This window comes from Quercus robur, chromosome 8, assembly GCF_932294415.1.
Source record: "Quercus robur chromosome 8, dhQueRobu3.1, whole genome shotgun sequence".
Lineage (NCBI taxonomy): Eukaryota > Viridiplantae > Streptophyta > Magnoliopsida > Fagales > Fagaceae > Quercus > Quercus robur.
Window position 1 is genome coordinate 36,488,836 of NC_065541.1, and position 18,550 is coordinate 36,507,385.

The following is an 18,550-nucleotide window of genomic DNA, read 5'->3' on the forward strand; positions in this document are numbered from 1 at the left end:
TTAAAATAGATAAAATAGTTTTTTAAAGTGTAAAATGAGTAATTTTTTTTAGAATTGCATATGCTAATGCTCTTAAGAGTGGAAAAATAGATGGTGAATTTTGAAGCAAATACCTTCAAAGACCACCTAACACGTGGTATTTGCTACATATGTTCTTTATAATTTTATTATAATATATGATAAGGACGACGTGCCCATAATTTTATTTATTTATTTATGAAAACCCATAATATTATTAAAATACATAATAGGAGGATGTGGAATTAAATCATATGATATGAGACTAGACTCTATCTTCTCAACCAAACACATGATGCAACTGCATTCATTTATTTATTATTTATTATGTTACACAACTTAGTAACTTCTTTTTTATCATCCATAAGGACCATAACCTTATGTGTTGGAAATATCTAAAACTATAAAAATAAATAAATAAAATTAAACACTAGATAACTCTGTAATCATCTTTAAATAATAATAATAATAATAATAATAAAAAGAGTTTAAATTTGGTAAGGATTTAGTAATAATAATAAATAAATAAAAATCATCCAAATGATAGCTTAGAAGATTGAGTAACTCAGATCATGAATTTAAACTACTGTGGCATACTTGTTTGAAGACTGATATGCAGAGTACAACTACAGAATTATGGTTTCCAGATTCAAGTGAGCACATACATTGATTGTCGATTCATGGATGAAAGTGTCCACAAACTAATGGTAAATGCAGCATGTATACTTCATACCAATGACATTTTAATACTGTAAACAAAAATGGTTGGTGAGACTTGTGAATTTTGACAGTCTTGATACTGCTTCTTAAGATTTAAGAACCTTTGCTCCACAAAAAAATGGACTTGGAAGCATAAGTATGGTGTTCATCCCTTGTTTGAATAACCCTAGGTCTTTTCTGTGAATTTCTCTGCTCTATTATCAATTTATCATAGCTGAATGTGGCAATACCTAATTAAGTGACAATTGATTAATGCATGTAATTAAGTGACAATTAAATCAATTAGACATTTAAATACATCCAATCAATGCACAATCATCTATAGAAAACAGGAAATTAGTATTATGGATTAAGATATGGATAAAGGCTTTCGTACAATCCATAATGACCCTCCCACATAACACAATAAGTAGCAGAACTACCAAATTGACACAGAAAATGGACGTACATATAACAAAGTCACATGTATTATGGCTACAGTCTAAGATTCAGATCATAAACTATCCACTATTGCGTGACGAGAATAATGTAAACCACATATGGAGATTGACCTGCAGGCTGCAGCTATTCAAAAACCATGAATCTTGATATGTTCCTTCTTCACAATGCCAGCCTGTAAAGAAGAAACATAAAAGGAATATTTACATGAACCACCAATATACAAGACACAACTTAAAGAAAACAACGGTGACAATATTAAACCTGCACAAGGAAGGTGGAAACATTCTTCCTCTGATCTCCCTGAAGTTGTATAACCTGCATGCATGAAACGACGATGTTAAAATTTTGTTTGATTCTAAGAAAAATAAAACAAAGCTACTTAAGGTAATGCTGCTATTAACAAAATATGCAAAGAAAAACAATTCTGCAGTGCATCACATGAACAGTAAGGTGTACAAATAGTCTACTTTAAAGCTATTCAAAATTTTCTTTTATTTATTTTTTATTTATTTTTAACCTACAACTTCACCCTTCCCCTAGAACTTATAAGGGAAGAAGATGCCAGTTGAACTAAGAGCCCATTGGAAATTTCCTAAATTTTCTGTTACATGTACTTTTCATTGATGGTAAAGAACATGGCAAAAAATATATAAAAAGAAAAAAACGAATTCCCATGTTGCCAGTGGGATAGAAACAAACCTGGCCTAGCTCTGGATCCTGGACAACAGTACCATTACAGCAGAACTCTTTCTTAAGGTCCTTTAGTATCTTGTTATAGCTGTATTCCTTCTTCAACCCTTGCACAGTAGTCAAGCTTTTCCTCCCATTACGCTGCTGTACACGCACATGAACATACTCTTTTGTCCCGGCACTTGAGTCCTCAGCATTTGCCTCAGCAAAGGGATCTGCCCAGTTACAGAACAACCACTCAGATTATATCCAGGGTCAAGAGACATATATCCTTGGCTTCTGATTTATCAAATCAATAAACGTATTCATAAGGGAAAAGAAAACCTACCAAAAGGATTGGGAATCTGAGGGTCGAGTTCAGACATGAAACTTGGCTGTTGGAATTAGAAAAGTAACCAAAAAAATCCTTTGTTTATGATCAGAACTGCTGAAAACTGAAATAGAAGGTAGACAAAACTCAATTGATCAAAATCTAGATTTGACATGAACTGCCATCTGTCCAGAATGACACATTTAAAAGATACATTAATAACAATATCATTATATGCTTGTAAGTACAAGGTGGATGGCGAGGTCATCGGTTGAAGACCCACTGGATGGGCGTGTTACTCATTAATAATAAAAAATAAAAAATACCATTCTCTGCTGCTTCTTTTTTTTTAATTAAGCAGATATCAATGTTTATGTTAAGTATATAAAGAAGGAAAAACAAGCCTTCAAACAACACAAGAAGCCACCAGGGGTATCATTATAACTGAACAAAGTACACTTCAAATTTAAATCGGGCTCTAGAGAACAACAGATATAACATTTTACCAAAATCAAGTTTTTCCCCCACATCATTTTGTTACTATAATATAAACAAGACAATTTACATAAATCCCTAAATTAGCTCCATTCACATAACCTTCTTAACTATTTGAAAACAGCTGCACACATTTCCATTTTCTTCATCCAACTTCATAAAAGGCCAAATCCTAAATAAAATTTTGGGCCATCATTATTCCCAAGCCTTGCCCATTCCTTCCTGAACCTGCTGTACTAAAGACTATAGTTTAGAACAAACCTGTCCTTACTATTGCAATTAGTATTCATCATTTTACATACCAACTCATATCATCCAGCTTTCTTATCTTGTCTTCATTTCATTGCTTGACAATATTTTCATGAATGCAGTCACTCATTTCTTATAGTACCCTTTCATCTCTTTTTACTCATTCATGCCATCTTTTTTTGATTCAGCTACAATCACCGAACCCTGACTGCCCAGCATTGTATACCAAGAATGCTGACCACCTTAGCCATCTTAGAAACTCCCTTTTTTTTCTTTTCAATCTAGCTGATAAGAATAGGATCCAAAAAACTGCTTTCACTTCACCTACCCAACTCAAATCCACATGCTCTATTCTTAAAAAGACTCCCACCCCCCACCAACCCCTTTTCTCTTTTTCTTTTTTTCACAAATAATGGGAACAGACACATTTAGACATGTTTCACAAGTACTTGGGGTTAAAAAAAAAAAAAAAACACATATTTTCCAAAAATAATTTTTAATATGATCCACTCCTCCAATCTTCCATGTAGTTTTAAAAAGTTAACATTTCACGTTTCTTCAACCTAAAACCAAAACTTTTTAGAGTCAATAGTCAACTGCTAAAAAATGTCCAAACCTTACGGCATTCTTTGTTTATCCTAAGAAATTATTACCATAAACTTTTATTCATAAAATTTTATAGCACAAATCCCTCATTTAGATTGGGGTGGTCCCAAAAAAAAAGGATCCCATCACCATAATTAATAGTATAAAATCACTTCTGAACTTTCAATAGAGGCTCTTATTTCATTTTTTCTAGACTAGATTGCTCTATTCTTAGACATGGATTTGTTAAAACACACACACACACACACACACACACAAAATAAACCAATTCAATCTCCAACAAAAAAAAAAAAAAAAAAAAATAAAAAAAAAAAAAAGAAAAAGAAAAAAGCAACCCTGTAATTGATAGCTAAATTGTAAATTATTTGCCCCACAAGTATAAGTATGACCCTACAGTGACAAAAAAACTGAACCAGAATCTAGTTTAGAATACATCAATAATCAAAATACCAAAATTTACCTAAACAGTAATATAGAAAAAATAAAACCATCTGCAAATTTTCTTTCGCTCTTCTCCTAAATTTATCAATTATTCAACAAACTCCTATAACAAACAAAAAATGATCCAATATTCAACCCTGGTTGTCTTATCAAAATAAAAAAAATACAAAAATTAAACCCTGGTTGTCCTCTATACTTATTTGACATAACCAACTAGACAATCAACCATCGCATCAAACACAAAAACACTACTTAAACTAATTAAGAAACCACAATCAATATATAATCAAATATAAAATATCCCAAGAAACCAAAATACTCTTCTTCTTTTTTAAATACTCACAGATTCCTAATCCTGCCTGTGACGCAAACCCAACATAAAAGTTTCAAACTTAAAAAGCATCATTAGGAGAAAAGCAAAAGCAAAAACAAAATAAAAAATATAAATAAATAAATAAAAACCCAGTACAGAATACCCTTTATCCAAAAGAAACCAGGAATGACATGGGATTTATAAAAATCAATACTATGCACTAAAATGAAAAAATAAAATAAAAGTAAAGAATTATGGAACATAATAAGCAAACATAACAAACACAGAGACGTGTGTAAATATATACAGAACATAAAATCAAATAAGGCAGGCTATAAAAATAAAAACTTGAATAAGCAACAGAAAACAATCTAATAGAAAGAAGAAGAAGATACCAGATAGAAGAGGACGGTGATTTTGAAGAGCTAGAGACAAGAGAGAGATAAGAGATATGTATGTATGTTTGTGGGTCGGAAAGACTTTTTATAACTACAAGCTACAGACAAAGTCTCTGAGCCACTCCACTCAACTCGGTTTTCTTTTTCTTTTTCCTTATTTTTTCAAAAATTTGTGTGAGAGAGTTTTTAACGGTCTATATTACGGGAGAGAGGAATGGACGGTAGTGATGGGAGTTCACGTGTAGAACGTTGGAGTCAAGGACTCAAGAGTACGCACACACTACACTACATTTGAGCAAGCATATGATACCGTGCGTACTTTGCACGCTTGGGTCCCACTATTGACTACTGAGATGTCTCTATTGCAATCTGCAACAGCAATAGATTTTACTTTTTTTTAGGACTCCTTTTAAAAATTAAAATGTTCACTTTTAATCTTAACTTTGGATTTTTCTTTCTTCTCTCTAAAAAAAAAAAAATCTTAACTTTGGATTTTTTTTTTTTTTTTGGAAGAATTTTTAATTTTATTACCACTTCACCATTACCTTTTAGAGTGTTTTGGCTAAATATTGGCCAAATTAGAGTTTATATGCGTATAAGTATTGTTCAAAGTTTTTTTTTTTTTTTAATGAAAGAGGAGAGAGGAGAAAGGTGAAATTCGGTACCAAGGTAGTCGAATTGCATAGAAAAGTAGCATCACACCACCGACTATGGCAAGAGAAAGAAGAGAGAATGACGTGATGGATGAGAGAGAAGAGAAATTGAATTAAACTCCCATGGTGCCACATTTTTACCCAACTTTTGTGTGTAAGTTCGTTGGTTTGTTCATGCCTGAAAATAGAGAGAAGAAAGAAAAGAAAAAAAATGAGTAAAAGTGGCACACTAGGTGTCAAAATAGGTGAGAGAAAATTTGTTATAAATATGGCATATAGGTGCTAGGTAAATTCTCTTATCCTCGAACAAGAGATTTGGAGTTCGACTTTTGCTAATACCAAAAATTAATTAATGTTTTAGTTTGATGACAAAAAGTAATCATCAAGAGCGGATACCAGATTTAAAACACCCTTAAAAAGTGTTAAAATAGATGAGAAAAAGAGAGGTGAGGGAGTGACAGCAGAGAGAGAAATATATATATATACATACACGAGGATGGACTCAGGATTTTAAGCTAGTGGGAGCCGGAGTATAAAGAAAAAAAAAATCCAAATAGACATTCATATAGTATTAAAAAAATTATATTTTGTGTTGTTTCTATATACATTAAGATACAATTATTTACCAACATAAACAAAAACAAAATAATGTTTTTTGTAATACTAGGCTGTTAGGATTTTTTTTTATTTTTTTATTTTTAAGTTAGAGCATTCATAGTGGTGGCGCTAAAAATTTTAGCTTTTAGCACATCAAAAAGCTATTTTATCTATTTTACCACCTCACTTTACAATACACCTGATATTAAATGTTCTATTTTTTTTTTCACTTCATTTAAAATAATATAAACAACTCATTAAAATAATAAAGAACGAGAGAGAATTTGAGTTTTTTAATTGAAAAAAGAGATATAATCTTAATAATATATTGTATTTTATTTTTAACAACTTGTTACAGTCAACTGATATTTATACCAATTTACTGTAATTGCAAGAAGTTTAGCTTTAACTTCTCCAATAACACATGATTTTTTGGTTCTTTGGTGGTAAAATAGTTTTTTTTTTTTTTTTTTTGCTAAAATACAATCACCATTGTTAATGTTTTTATTATTTTTGGGTTGGATAGTTGCTATTTGGGTGATGCTAGCTAGACTTATTGAGGAGAAGGGGGTTTAAGGTTTTGGAAGGGACCTGACTACAAAAATTAAATATATAATAACTTAAAAAAAAAAAAAAAAATTGACCTAGGGTGCCTAGGTCCCCTTGGGCCCCCACCTCTCTCTCTCTCTCTCTCTCTCTCTCTCTCTCTCTCTCTCTCTCTCTATATATATATATATATATAGGCATTGTAGAAAAATTTAAAAATCAGCTCATTTTTGTAATCGGTTTACGTTGTAATTTTAGTGGTGTATATCTTATAAACTCTTTTCTATATATCTTATTTCTTTTGTTCCAGCCAATTTGGAGAAAGCAAGAATCATGTTCTTTTTTTTTTTTTTTTGGATAACCAAGAATCACTTTCGTTGGTAAGATAGTGATCCTTCTTTTATATTGTAGATGCATTAAAAGTTACATTCATGATTGAACATTTAAGGTATGAATTTTAAGAATTTACAAGCAATTTTAAATCCAAATTGATGGATGTAATTTCAATTTTAGAGTTATTGCATGTATTGCAAATCTAGATTTAAAGTGAGAAAATTTGACATAGAGAATTTCTAGAATGATGATTAATTTTCTATGTGGTTAAAATTATTTGAATCTTTGTATGTTTACCAAAAATACGTGGGTCCTATTTGGCATATGGAAGTCTGATGATTTTTTTTATTGGTTACGGAAAGTAGTTTAATTGCTCTGTTATGTTGTTGATCATTGCTACAAACATATACAAAAGAAATAGTTATATCCAAACTTAATTGATGAGTGTGGATGAATTTTGATTTCCATCGAATTTTGTTCTTCTACCTACAACCTTACAAGTCTATATTTGTTTACTCTAATTTTTTTTTTTCCATCAAATTGAATAGGTTTTGTATATTTTTTGTCTTTTGTTTAACCTAATTTCCTTAAGTTTTATCCAACTTATATGGTTATGGTTTGAAAATCAATCATTAAACAAGCTTAATATAGTTAAAAAAAAAAAAAAAAAAAAAAAAAAAAACTTATCACAATTAATATTTTTTTAAGATTAAGACAATTTGTTATGCTATGACAATCAACAAAAATCAAGGACTTTACCTGTGCTCTTCTCACCGAGATGAAGGTAGCTAATACTAGTAAGAAGTTGTCTTAACTACATGTTATTTTATTTTTCGTATGTCCGTTCTAAGTGGTAAATCTCCTATTCAAGTGTTGAAACTTGACTCACCCCTGTCTTTCCTATTTCTCTTCGTGTTTTTGGTTGTGTTTGCTTTGTTCATGACTTGAGTCTTCTCAGAAACAAACTTGATTATAAGTCTTTCAAATGTGTCTATGTTAGGTATTCTAGCTCTCAGAAGGGCTACAAGTTTTATCACCCTAGAACAAATAAAAGATTTGTGTCTATGGATGTCATCACTTTCTTTGAAAATCTTTCTTATTTCTTTTCTCTGATAATTGTAGTACTCTTTCGGATCCCTACTCTCCTTAGGGGGGGTATTGAGGTCTGGGGGAGAGTAGTGTTCTTTCTGTCGTCAGTTAAAATATTCCCATGTCTAAAGTGGAAAATTATATGGATTTGAAAGAAGGGGAGTCCTGGCCTCTAAAGGGTCTGGTGGGAGTGTGCCATCTTTGATATAAGTGATTATTGGGTCCATCTAACTACCTTTGGATTGAATATAGATTACATCCAACCCTTCTATGCTTGGGAGGCTTTGCACCTCTATGTATAGTCCAAATCGTCCTATATTGTTGTTGGACGAGGCAAGTCTAGCCACTTTGTCTGCTTAAAAATTCTCCTCCCTTGGTACCTAAGTAATCCTGACATCATCAAAATTAGAAACTAACTGACTTGTCAGTTTTAAGTACCTTTTTATCTTGTCTTCCTTCGCTTCATACTCTATGGTTATTTGCCCTACTACTAGCTTTGAATCTGAATTTAGCTTTAAGTTTCTGATCCCCAGGGCTTTTGCGACCCTCGGACCTATAAGTACTGCTTCATATTCTGCTTCATTGTTTTTTACTAGAAACTGAAGCTAGACCCCGTACTTAAGGATGTCTTTCTCAGGAAATAGGAGGATCACACCTACACCTCCAACACTTGCGGCTGACGACCCATCCTTATATACCGTCCAATAATCTGCTTCTGGGTCTTAATCTGTCATGGTGAACTCAGTGACGAACTCAGCTAATGCCTGAGATTTAATAGCCGTCCATGGTTTGTAGTCAATATCAAATTGACTCAACTCTACAGCCCATTAAACCATTCTCCCTGCAGCATCTGGCCTGCTCATGGCTTTCCGAATGGGTTGGTCCGTTATGACAAAGATGATATGAGCTTGGAAGTATGGACGAAGCTTCCTAGATGCAACAATTAGAGCAAAAGCAATCTTCTCTATCTGTGCGCTGGAAGGCTTGGCCTGTATAATAAATTGGCCTCTGAATCTTGAGCTCTTCAAGGATCAGTGCCGAGCTCACGGCTGTTTGCGATACAGCTAAGTAAGGGAACAGGTCTTCTCCTTCAACGGATGGACTCATGAGTGGCGGTTTAGACAAATATTCCTTGAGAGCCTGGAAAGCTGCTTCATACTCTTCTATCCACTGGAAAATCTACTTCAGTGTCTTAAAAAACGGGAGGCACTTATCTATGGCCCTAGAGACGAACTTATTCAGGGCTGCGATTTGTCCAGTCAGCTTCCGTACTTCCTTCACACTTCTTAGCGAGGTCATGTCAAGTATGGCCCTAACTTTCTTTGGGTTGGCCTTGATTCCTCGTCGGGAAACCATGAACCCTAAAACCTTGCCTGACGAGACCCCAAATACACACTTTGTCGGGTTTAGTCTCATTTGATACTTCCTCAAAGTGTCAAAAGTTTCTCTAAGATCGTCCAGGTGTGACTTTGCCTTTTTGCTTTTGACGAGCATGTCGTCCACATATACCTCCATATTTCATCCAATCTATTAGCTGAACATATGATTCACCAGCCTCTGGTAGGTAGCTCTTACATTTTTCAAGCCGAACGACATGACTTTGTAGCAATACAACCCATGGCTAATGACGAAGGCCATTTTCTCCTGATCTTCCTTGTTCATGTGAATTTGGTTATAGCCCGAAAACACATCCACGAAAGTTAGCAACTCATGACCAGCTGTAGAATCCATAAGGTGGTCAATTCTAGGGAGAGGGAATTTGTCTTTCGAGCAAGCGTGGCTGAGGTCTGTAAAATCAACGCACATTCGTCATTTTTAGTTGAACTTCTTAACCATGACAACATTGGTAAGCCACTCGGAATAGAAGACTTCTCGGATAAAACTGGTAGTTAAGAGCTTCTCCACTTCTTCCATGACAACCCTATTCCTTTTAGAAGCGAAAACCCTTCATTTTTGTTGGACGAGCTTTTTTATTGGGTCAACATTTAACCTGTGCTCTATCACCCTGTTGTCTATGCCTAGCATATCCTCATGGGTCCAGGCAAAAATATCTAGATTCTTCTTCAGGAACTCCACTATTTCTTCCTTCATTGGTGGGTCAAGTCCTTTTCCGACCTTAGTGACTTTGGAAGGATCTCCCTCTACCAGCTCCACATCTTCCAGATCCTTTGCAAGCTTCCCAGGCTCCTCCTTGACCATCTAGGCATGATTTTCTTTGGAAGCTAATACTGCCTGATAACATTCTCGAGCTAGCAACTGGTCTCCGCGTATTTCTCCAATCCCATGTGGGGTTGGGAATTTCACCTTAAGGCAGTAGGTCGAGGTTGCAACTTTGAGTTGATTTAATGTTGGTCTTCCAAGGATCACATTGTATGATGATAGACAATCAACAATCAAAAAATCCACCTACTTTGTTACATGAGTTGGATGCGTCCCTACTGTGACTGATAATGAGATAATGCCTTTCGGATAGATACGGTCTCCACTAAAACTGACCAAAGGTGACTTGAAAGGTTGGAGCCGTTTAAAGTCCAACCTCAGTTGTTGGTATGCCATCATGTATATGATGTTCGCCAAGCTCCCATTATTGATTAATACCCTTCTCATGTTGAAGCCTTCAATTTCCAGCATGATGACGAGGGAGTCGCCATGAGGCTGCTTGACCCCATTTGCATCTCATTCAGAGAAAGTTATGTCGTCATTCTCTAACTGACGATATTTTATTGAGGGATGCTTGACGTGGATGCTGTTAATCTGTCTCTAATAGGCCCTCCTCAAGGGCTTGCATGATCCTCCTAATACTGGTCCACCAATTATCATCCTTATTGTCATCGTGAGACTTATCTTCTGCCCCTGATCGAGATTGATGATCTCTCTTCACGAACTTTTGGAGCTTCCCCCTTGGATCAGCTCCTCAATTTGCTCCTTCAAATCACGACATTCGTCGATGTAATGGTCGTGATCCTTGTGGAAACGGCAATATTTCTTCGAATCGTGCTTCCTAGAGGACGTGCTTAACGGCTTCAGCCATTTCAAGCCAGGTTCATCCTTAATTTGCATTAGGATCTTGTCTACAGGAATCACCAGTGGGGTGAAGTTCAACCTCTTCTTTGGAACTTTTGGGTTGCTCTTACTTGCCTTGGTTTCCAAGGAATGGTCTTTGCGATCCTTTTTCTTACCCTGTGAGTTACTGGTTTTTTCCTTCTTTCGTTTGCCCGTCAATCCTTTTGTAGTGAGTGCGTCCTCCCTATTCATGTGCTTCTCAACTTTGAACAGAAGGTCTGTCATAGAGTTGGTGGCGTCTTTCCTAATGAAAAGACGAAATCGGGATTGTTGAGTCCAGCCTGAAAGGCCGTCATTATAACCTAGTCGTCAGCCTCGTCAATCTCAAGAACAACTTTGTTGGAGCACTTCACATAATCTCTCAAACTTTCCCCTTCCTGCTACCTTATAGTCAGCAAGTAAGAGGTTGGCCTTTTGTGACGCTGCCCCCCCAATGAAGTGCCAAACAAACGAATCACTGAGCTGTTCAAAGTTCGCAATTAAGGATGCTGGCAGTTTGCTGAACCACACTCTGGCAGCTCCCTTGAGAGTGGCAGGAAAAGACCTACATATGACTTCATCCAGAGTTTGCTGGAGGTTCAAAATTGTCTTGAAAGCCCCTATATGGTCAAGAGGGTCTTTTGTGCCATCATAGAACTCTAGTTGTGGGAGACAAAACTTTGGAGGCAAGGGGCACTCCAAAACACTAGCAGTGAAGGGTGAATCTGTTCGCTTGAGCATACCATTGAGATTCATCGCCATTTTCCCCTTCATGGCGTTTTTCACCTTGTCCAATTCCTTCCTTAGGCTTTTCATCATATGATCATTACCGTGCATGGATTGCTCGGTGTATTCAAAAACATCTTTTCTCCTGCTGTTCTTAGGGCTGCTAACTTCTTAGTCATATCTGTCGTGGTTGCGTCGCTGAAGTGAAGTGTTGTTGCCCTCAGGACAAGCTCGACACTTCAACTCTTCATTCTATTTCATTAGTTCCTGCACATTCGCGGTTAGAGCTTGGATCTGTTGAGCCATTACTACTGGATCTGAGGGTGCTGTTGCAGCGGATTCCATTGGTCTTAAGGAGCTTTGTTGATAGGGATACAATGGCTTGTCGACTCCCCGCAGACAATGCCAAACTGATGAAGCTCAAATGTGACCTCATCAGTATGCTCCTCGTCGTTACTGATGGACAAACTGCGATACCTGTTGAAAAGATAAAAAATAAAAAGAAAGATCACCGACGTGGTGCCAGGTATGGACACTCTGATGCCTAAGTCAGATTATCGCTCTTAATTGATAGGATAATTGCAATATATTGTGTTTTTCACAAAGAAAACTCACCTAGGTTGGCTAGCTTTATATAGCTTGCTTTTTGGTTGGTCATTTATGCCCATTAATGCTCTTCTAAGCATTTTCACCTAAATGAATTATAGCATTTAATGGCAATAAAGTTTCTCTTTAATGTGTAATGCATGACCGTGGGCTCATCAAAGCTCTTGTAAACTTTCTGGCGCATTTACTTGTTGTTGGCTAGCCTGATGGAGTTAATTTCTGACTTTAATGTGCATAGGCTTGTCTTTTCATACGGACGGCCTTTCATTGCCTGCTCGTGGGAGTTATCCTAACTTAGATGTGCTTTACGGTCGTCCTTGTAAATGGACGACCGTTTTATAGATACTCGTCAATATATATATATATATATATATATATATTGGGTCCAAAAGTGGCACATGTTGAACAGTTCAAGACATGTGTTTATGGTGTAAAGAAGCCCCCCCCCCCCCCCCCCCCCACCCACATTTCTCATATGGTTGCCACTTGTATGAGATCCAATTTTGGTTTCTACTCAAAATATTTCACTATTGTTTGTGAATCAATTTACAAAAGCAATATCATCTGCCTTAAATTCAGGCCATATGCTCAAATTTTTAATTTTATGCATATTGCCTTCATACCAAAAATAGACATCCCTAGAAAATATTATATTATAGGCATTTCCTATATAAAATAGTGTTCAAAATCCTAGCCAACAGGTTACAATTTATTCTTTTGTATGTTATTTTGGACTCCCAAAATGCATTTATATCAGGACATCTTATCTTATTACTGGTAATGCAGTGATAGCTTATCAAAGGTAAATGGCACTGAAATTGAACATGAATAAAGATTATGATCGGGTAGAGTGAAGGTTTTTTTGCAGGCATGATGCAGAAGATGGGGTTTGATTTGAGATGGGTGACCATAATCATGGAGTGTGTCTACAACATCATATTTAGTCATCATCAATGGGTAACCAAGAGGCTACATCTAACCTGGGATATTCGGCAAGATGATCCTATCTCTTTGTAACTTTTCTTGATTTGTGCCAGAGGTCTCTCGGCTTTATTGAGAAAAGCTGAGGTAGACAAAAAAATTCATGGCTTATTAACCTGTAAAAGACAGCCCTAAGGTGTCCCACTTGTTATTTGTAGATGATAGTTTGGTCTTTAGTCAGGCTACAACCGAAGAAAGTATGAACATTTCGCTAGTCTTGTACTGTTATGAGAAGGCCTCTGGTCACAAAAAATAAATAGGGGAAAGACAACTATTAAAAATACATCAAGGATACCATGATCCATGATTTAAACTACAAGCCAGAACAAACACGGGCTCTCAGTGCTAGTGTAAAAGAACGAGTGATGAAGAGGTTGTAAGGGTGGAAGTAAAAAACCTTATCAAGAGCAGGAAGGGAGATTCTTATAAAACAATGGTCCAAGGCTCCAAGCAATACCCATATACACCATGTCCTGTTTTAAACTCCTAAAGGCATGGTATGATGAGCTTAATTCTATGACAGATAGATAATGGTGGGGCCAATAAGTAGAGGAAAAGAAGATTCATTGAAAAAGTTGGGAGTAAGTAGTGCAATGCGAAGACAAATGGAGGAGTCAGCTCTAAGGATCTCCATTGAAAGACAATGCTTGGCACATTCACCATTTTATCGAGTTTGTAATGAAGAAGTGGAATCAGTGAAGCATATTCTTCAGACGAGTCCGATGGCTAGAAATGTTTGGGCTGTAGCCAGAGGAAGATTCATAAGTGAACTACAGACTTGGAGGATGATTTTTATAAATTATTTCAACATCGACATGGGAATGTAGACGTACAAGAGGCAAGGAATGGGAGTTTGTATACTTGTAAGAGAAAAACCAGGTGCTAGTGCCGTGAAAAGGCCACTGAGGCTAGTCTTTGTTGTCTGATGTCAGTTAAGCCTGCTGCTTTATGTTCACTACTGGCAGCGGCTTGTGTTTTGGTACTACTTTCATATACTGTTGAGCAACTAATCATATATGCATGTAATAGATTGAGACCATTCCATTCGATCCATTAGATATCAATGCCAATAAGTCTAGTGTATTTCATATTTCTGTCCCTCAATTATCTCAACTTGTCAGCTAATATACCCAAAATGCTTTGCATAACAAAATTACATTCAAAAAGAAAAGAAATTTTTTATCCCTTGCTACTGAGAGACTAGTGCCACTTGCTGAGAACATGTGCCATATTTCTTTGATTGATCAAATGTATTTGCCTTGGTAGAAACGCTATCATATAGTTGATAAATAGCAAAAGAGTGAGTGGGGTTCACAAGATGTTATACTTTGTCTCGAAAGCATTGGTAATCTTTCCAATACAGTATGCAGCACTCAGAGGGTAACCGGAAACTGCAAAAATGGTAGATGGTTATTTACAAATATAAAATTAATGTTCATATTCCAAGAGTAATTGCCATACTTGGATTCTGTTGCCAAAAGCAAAATAAAATGAATAGATAATGCTAAGATGCCCAACGGGTTACCATCCTAGTTTATTCTTCTTCTTCAGATAAAAAAAATGAAAAAGACACAGCAATAAGAAAAAAGAAACAAGAACCTCAAAGTTGAAGGAATAAGTTTTCAAGCATTGTTCAAAAAAGGAAACCATGGAATACTTTCAACCCTACCTAGAATGCTCAATCTTAGACAAATGATGATAAATCACATGAGCTATATGCTCTGATCATCTTAATTCATAACAATGTAAATATTTCACGTTGACTTCCTTGAAAGCTAATATTCAAGACAAATTCTCAAGCTTTTGACCTTAAACAACTTGAGAGAGCAAACAGAACAAGTATTTCTTTATTCAAGTAATTAAAACATCAAAACAGATATATTTTGATTGGAAATGTCATAAATAACATTGTATGCAATTTTACTATAACTGTAAACAATTTGTGTCCCTAGAAACTAGACAAGAATTATGACAATTTATTATAGCAGTTCAGACTAAGCAAGTATAAAATGTCAAATAACCTTAAAATCCTCTTTGTAAGGGTGCTTTTTGGTTCAATATGGCATTAGGGACATTACAATTCACTAATTCAGGGTCATATTGGTTCCAACCAATGAAGACTATGTTTATCACCTCACCTAATTCTATGTTAAAAGATATTTGAATTTTTAACTGAGTACTGACATAATTTTAAGTTTAACAACATAGATAGTGAGTCAATTGCATGCTTTTTGCACATGTGCATGGGCAGACCTGTCCATCAAACCAAATTTTTTTTATTGTGGTGGATCTGGGTTCTTACTAACCATGTTTCAAGCAGGAATGATATATATAAGGTGAACCAACTCAGGTTCATGCTGGGGTTGGGATTGAGCCACCCTTGTGCACATCTGACACTGCTCATAATTCAATGGCTTTCCACTTTCATAATTTAAGAAACATGAAAATTTGATTTATGATAGATTGCAAGGAGGCAGTTTTACAAGAGAAGAGAACCTACTGAATGCTCACTTAAGGACAAAGAGATAACTGAACTTCACAGAACAGTAAACTTTCCTGTGCCCAACAAATGATGCAGCTGATAATCCTGCATTGGGTGGAAAAGAAAGGTGGGAACTACCTCACCTGATGCGCATTGTAGATGGCAAAGGCGGTATCTTTTGTAAAAGAGTAAGGACATATCAGCTGCGTTTCTATCCCTAGGCAATCTTCGTAATCAGATATTAATATTGAAACCTTAGGCTTCATATGGTTGGAGGATGGAAAAGTGGTGAGATAGAAAAGATTTAATTTTCCCTCATGTCTGTTTGGTTGGGGGTAGAAAAGTGGAGGGTTCAAGAGGGAGGGAAGGGTAGATGGTAAATTCCCATCACACCCCCCCCCCCCCCCAATTTTCTTCTCAATTTAGGGAAGATGAGTTTTCACTCCAAATGGTGGACTCGGGAAGAAAACACCCGGCCCCACTAAAATCACTCTCCACTCCCCTCCCCAACCAAACACACAAATCCTCCCTATTTTCTCTTCTCCCCACAAATCACCCCAACCAATCACTACCTAAAGAGAAATTAATATATGACATCATCCACATGTAATCTTGCTACAACTCAATTGACAAAGTCTGGCTATAGTCTTTGATAGTCAGCAGAAACTAAAGCCACCTACATCCTTCATTTATAGAAATTAATTTGGATGGTTGTCGAACTCAAATTTGCTGAAAGAGATGCTCACTAACATGCACACAGAGGAATGTGACAATCTGGAATTTCTACAAAACAGAACCATTGTATAAGAAAGCAATGTAGTATAAACTTACTTGATATAAAATCATCAGCATCCTCCCTATCAATTTTACCATGGGCCATTGCACCAACCTGAAAACACAGAGTATTCGGTAAAAAATCTATAAGTTTTGGTCAGATAACACTTTTGTGTATAGTTAAAGTTATTTTGAGCTTACCACAAAAACAAGATCAACATCACTGGTGCCCGCAGAGCCCACATAATTGTTTATATTAACCAATTTTTCGGAACTAAATGACAAGCCTGGTATCAAAGCAAATATTAACTTCATTTCTAGTATGAAGTAGATAACACAGGAAAAATCATACAACATAACCCACCTATTTTGCGAGAATTGACAGGAAGATACCGGCTTACAGGGTTCTTGATCACACGCAAAAGTTTCTCACGCTTACCAGCAGCAGTGATACTCAATTTTTGTAGAAGCTGCACTGCAAGGTAGCCAAGAGGAGAAAAGCAACATCAAATAGAGCTCTCAACCCACACACACAAACAATATTAGCATGCTTTTGTATGTTGAGGTGAGAACAGTACAGCTTACACATAAGACCACAGAAATGCTTGAATGTCCTTGGAAGACGAGCATGTGGTTTAACTTCAAAAAGAACACCTTTCTCTGTTTTCACATACACAGCTTGTACCATCCCACTCTTATTAAGTTGGCTATCCAAAATCATTAGGAGAGCCTGACGACAACAAGGCCTTAAGGTCATCTATTGTTCAAAGAAGTAGAAAACACAAGAGCAATTGTTGAAGCATAATGTCAACCCATAATTTTGAAGTTCACTAACCTGATGAACAATGTCAGGCCGGTAATCAGAAGGATTTCTGTTATTTTTCTTCAAGAAATATGCATGGTCATCTGAGTTCAAAAGCTGGTAACTCTGTATGCATAAAACTAGTTATCAAAAGCAGGAAAAAAAATTCGCACAAAGCAATAAAACAACAATTACAACAACAACAAAATCCCAATAAATGCCATATTGAGTCGGTTAAACCCAATAACCGAGAACCTACATAAGATTTTGTATATTTTGTGACAAGAAATTATAAAAGAAAGCAATGCAACCAAGCCTAATAAAGCCCCAATAAAAAATCCAAAGCAGAAAACCTTTCTTGTAACTCAAAATAAACTTCTCTTTTGACTTATACATGAACTTTCAAACCCAAAAAGAAAAAAAAAAAAAAAAAGCAAAGAACAAAATACACCAAGCCTATAAATAAAAAATATTTAAAAAAGAAAAAAGAAAAAAAAAAAGCCTAACATAACCAACAAGGAAAATGCTAAAATCCAAACCAGAGAGCCTATAACCCATAAAAAAAACTCCACAAAACCCATAACCAAAAAGTTTCATCTTTTACAACATATATAGGGAAAAAAACCAACAACAGCAGCAGCAACAACAAATTCAATATAATTTACAGACCTTTCCAACTTTTGCGACTTCCAAAGATGCCTTTTCAATAATGAAGATGAGCCTGCCTTTGTTGGTATTATTCTGCTCACTTGGGGCAACTGAAATACCCTCAAGTTCATTCACCACCTCCTTTCCTTCTTCCTCACCATCACTTGTTTTCTCTGTAATGGCTCTCTTTGCATCTTGCTCTCTGTCATGCCTCTCCTCCCTATTTTTTCGCTTCTTCCCTTTCACTGCATACGTCCTCACCATTTTGGGGTTTGGAGAAGATGAGTATTAGACTTCCTGGCACCAATGAGAAAGGTTGATATCACTAGGAATTGACTCTGGCACTCATGGCAGATATCACTAGAAATTTCCAAGTTCACCCAACAAATTTTAAGATTAGAAAGGTTGCATACACAGCACTCTCTCAACATGATCTCTCCCTTCAATCAATAATTGTCTAGCTTAACCTTCAATTCACAAGCTTCATAAATTGTGTACCTAAAGCTATGCTTAGAGCTATAGATTTAAACCAGAGCATAGGCATTTGTGAGCACTCTTGTTACAAGACTGGTTAAGACGAATATAGAAAA

At 35.8% G+C, this 18,550-nt stretch overlaps 2 protein-coding genes across 3 annotated transcripts; both read right to left on the reverse strand.

The window, feature by feature from the left end:
- Positions 1-1,058: 1,058 nt before the first annotated feature.
- LOC126695369 (protein translation factor SUI1 homolog 1-like) lies at positions 1,059-4,843 on the reverse strand. Of its 2 annotated transcripts, none has more exons than XM_050392087.1 (5): positions 4,679-4,843; positions 2,198-2,303; positions 1,879-2,084; positions 1,441-1,494; positions 1,059-1,351 (listed from the first exon to the last, which is right to left on the reverse strand). In XM_050392087.1, exons 2-5 carry the CDS (start codon positions 2,232-2,234, stop codon positions 1,307-1,309), a joined length of 342 nt encoding a protein of 113 aa, XP_050248044.1. In that variant the 5' UTR covers positions 2,235-2,303; positions 4,679-4,843; the 3' UTR covers positions 1,059-1,306. The 2 variants fall into 2 exon arrangements, with proteins under 2 accessions (XP_050248044.1, XP_050248045.1); XM_050392088.1 differs by having other exon boundaries at positions 2,198-2,243; positions 4,679-4,776.
- A 9,488-nt stretch (positions 4,844-14,331) lies between these two features.
- Positions 14,332-18,503, reverse strand: LOC126696230 (uncharacterized). The gene is made up of 7 exons (XM_050393002.1): positions 17,982-18,503; positions 17,346-17,438; positions 17,096-17,240; positions 16,875-16,985; positions 16,712-16,797; positions 16,568-16,625; positions 14,332-14,645 (listed from the first exon to the last, which is right to left on the reverse strand). The coding sequence occupies exons 1-7, from the start codon at positions 18,222-18,224 to the stop codon at positions 14,566-14,568; spliced, it is 816 nt and encodes a 271-aa protein (XP_050248959.1). The 5' UTR covers positions 18,225-18,503; the 3' UTR covers positions 14,332-14,565.
- Positions 18,504-18,550: the final 47 nt, after the last annotated feature.

What these genes read in the sequence shown, in the direction of transcription:
- LOC126695369 (XM_050392087.1), bottom strand. Translation starts at nt 2,234, where the DNA reads ATGTCTGAACTCGACCCTCAGATTCCCAATCCTTTTG. An exon ending in AGGATCCAGAGCTAGGCCAG is followed by an intron (nt 1,495 to 1,878) that starts GTTTGTTTCTAT and finishes TCATGCATGCAG; the next exon opens with GTTATACAACTTCAGGGAGA. An exon ending in TTTCCACCTTCCTTGTGCAG is followed by an intron (nt 1,352 to 1,440) that starts GTTTAATATTGT and finishes TCTTCTTTACAG; the next exon opens with GCTGGCATTGTGAAGAAGGA.
- LOC126696230 (XM_050393002.1), bottom strand. Translation starts at nt 18,224, where the DNA reads ATGGTGAGGACGTATGCAGTGAAAGGGAAGAAGCGAAAAAATAGGGAG. An exon ending in AAGTCGCAAAAGTTGGAAAG is followed by an intron (nt 17,439 to 17,981) that starts GTCTGTAAATTA and finishes TTATGCATACAG; the next exon opens with AGTTACCAGCTTTTGAACTC. An exon ending in TGCTGATGATTTTATATCAA is followed by an intron (nt 14,646 to 16,567) that starts GTAAGTTTATAC and finishes CCATTTTTGCAG; the next exon opens with TTTCCGGTTACCCTCTGAGT.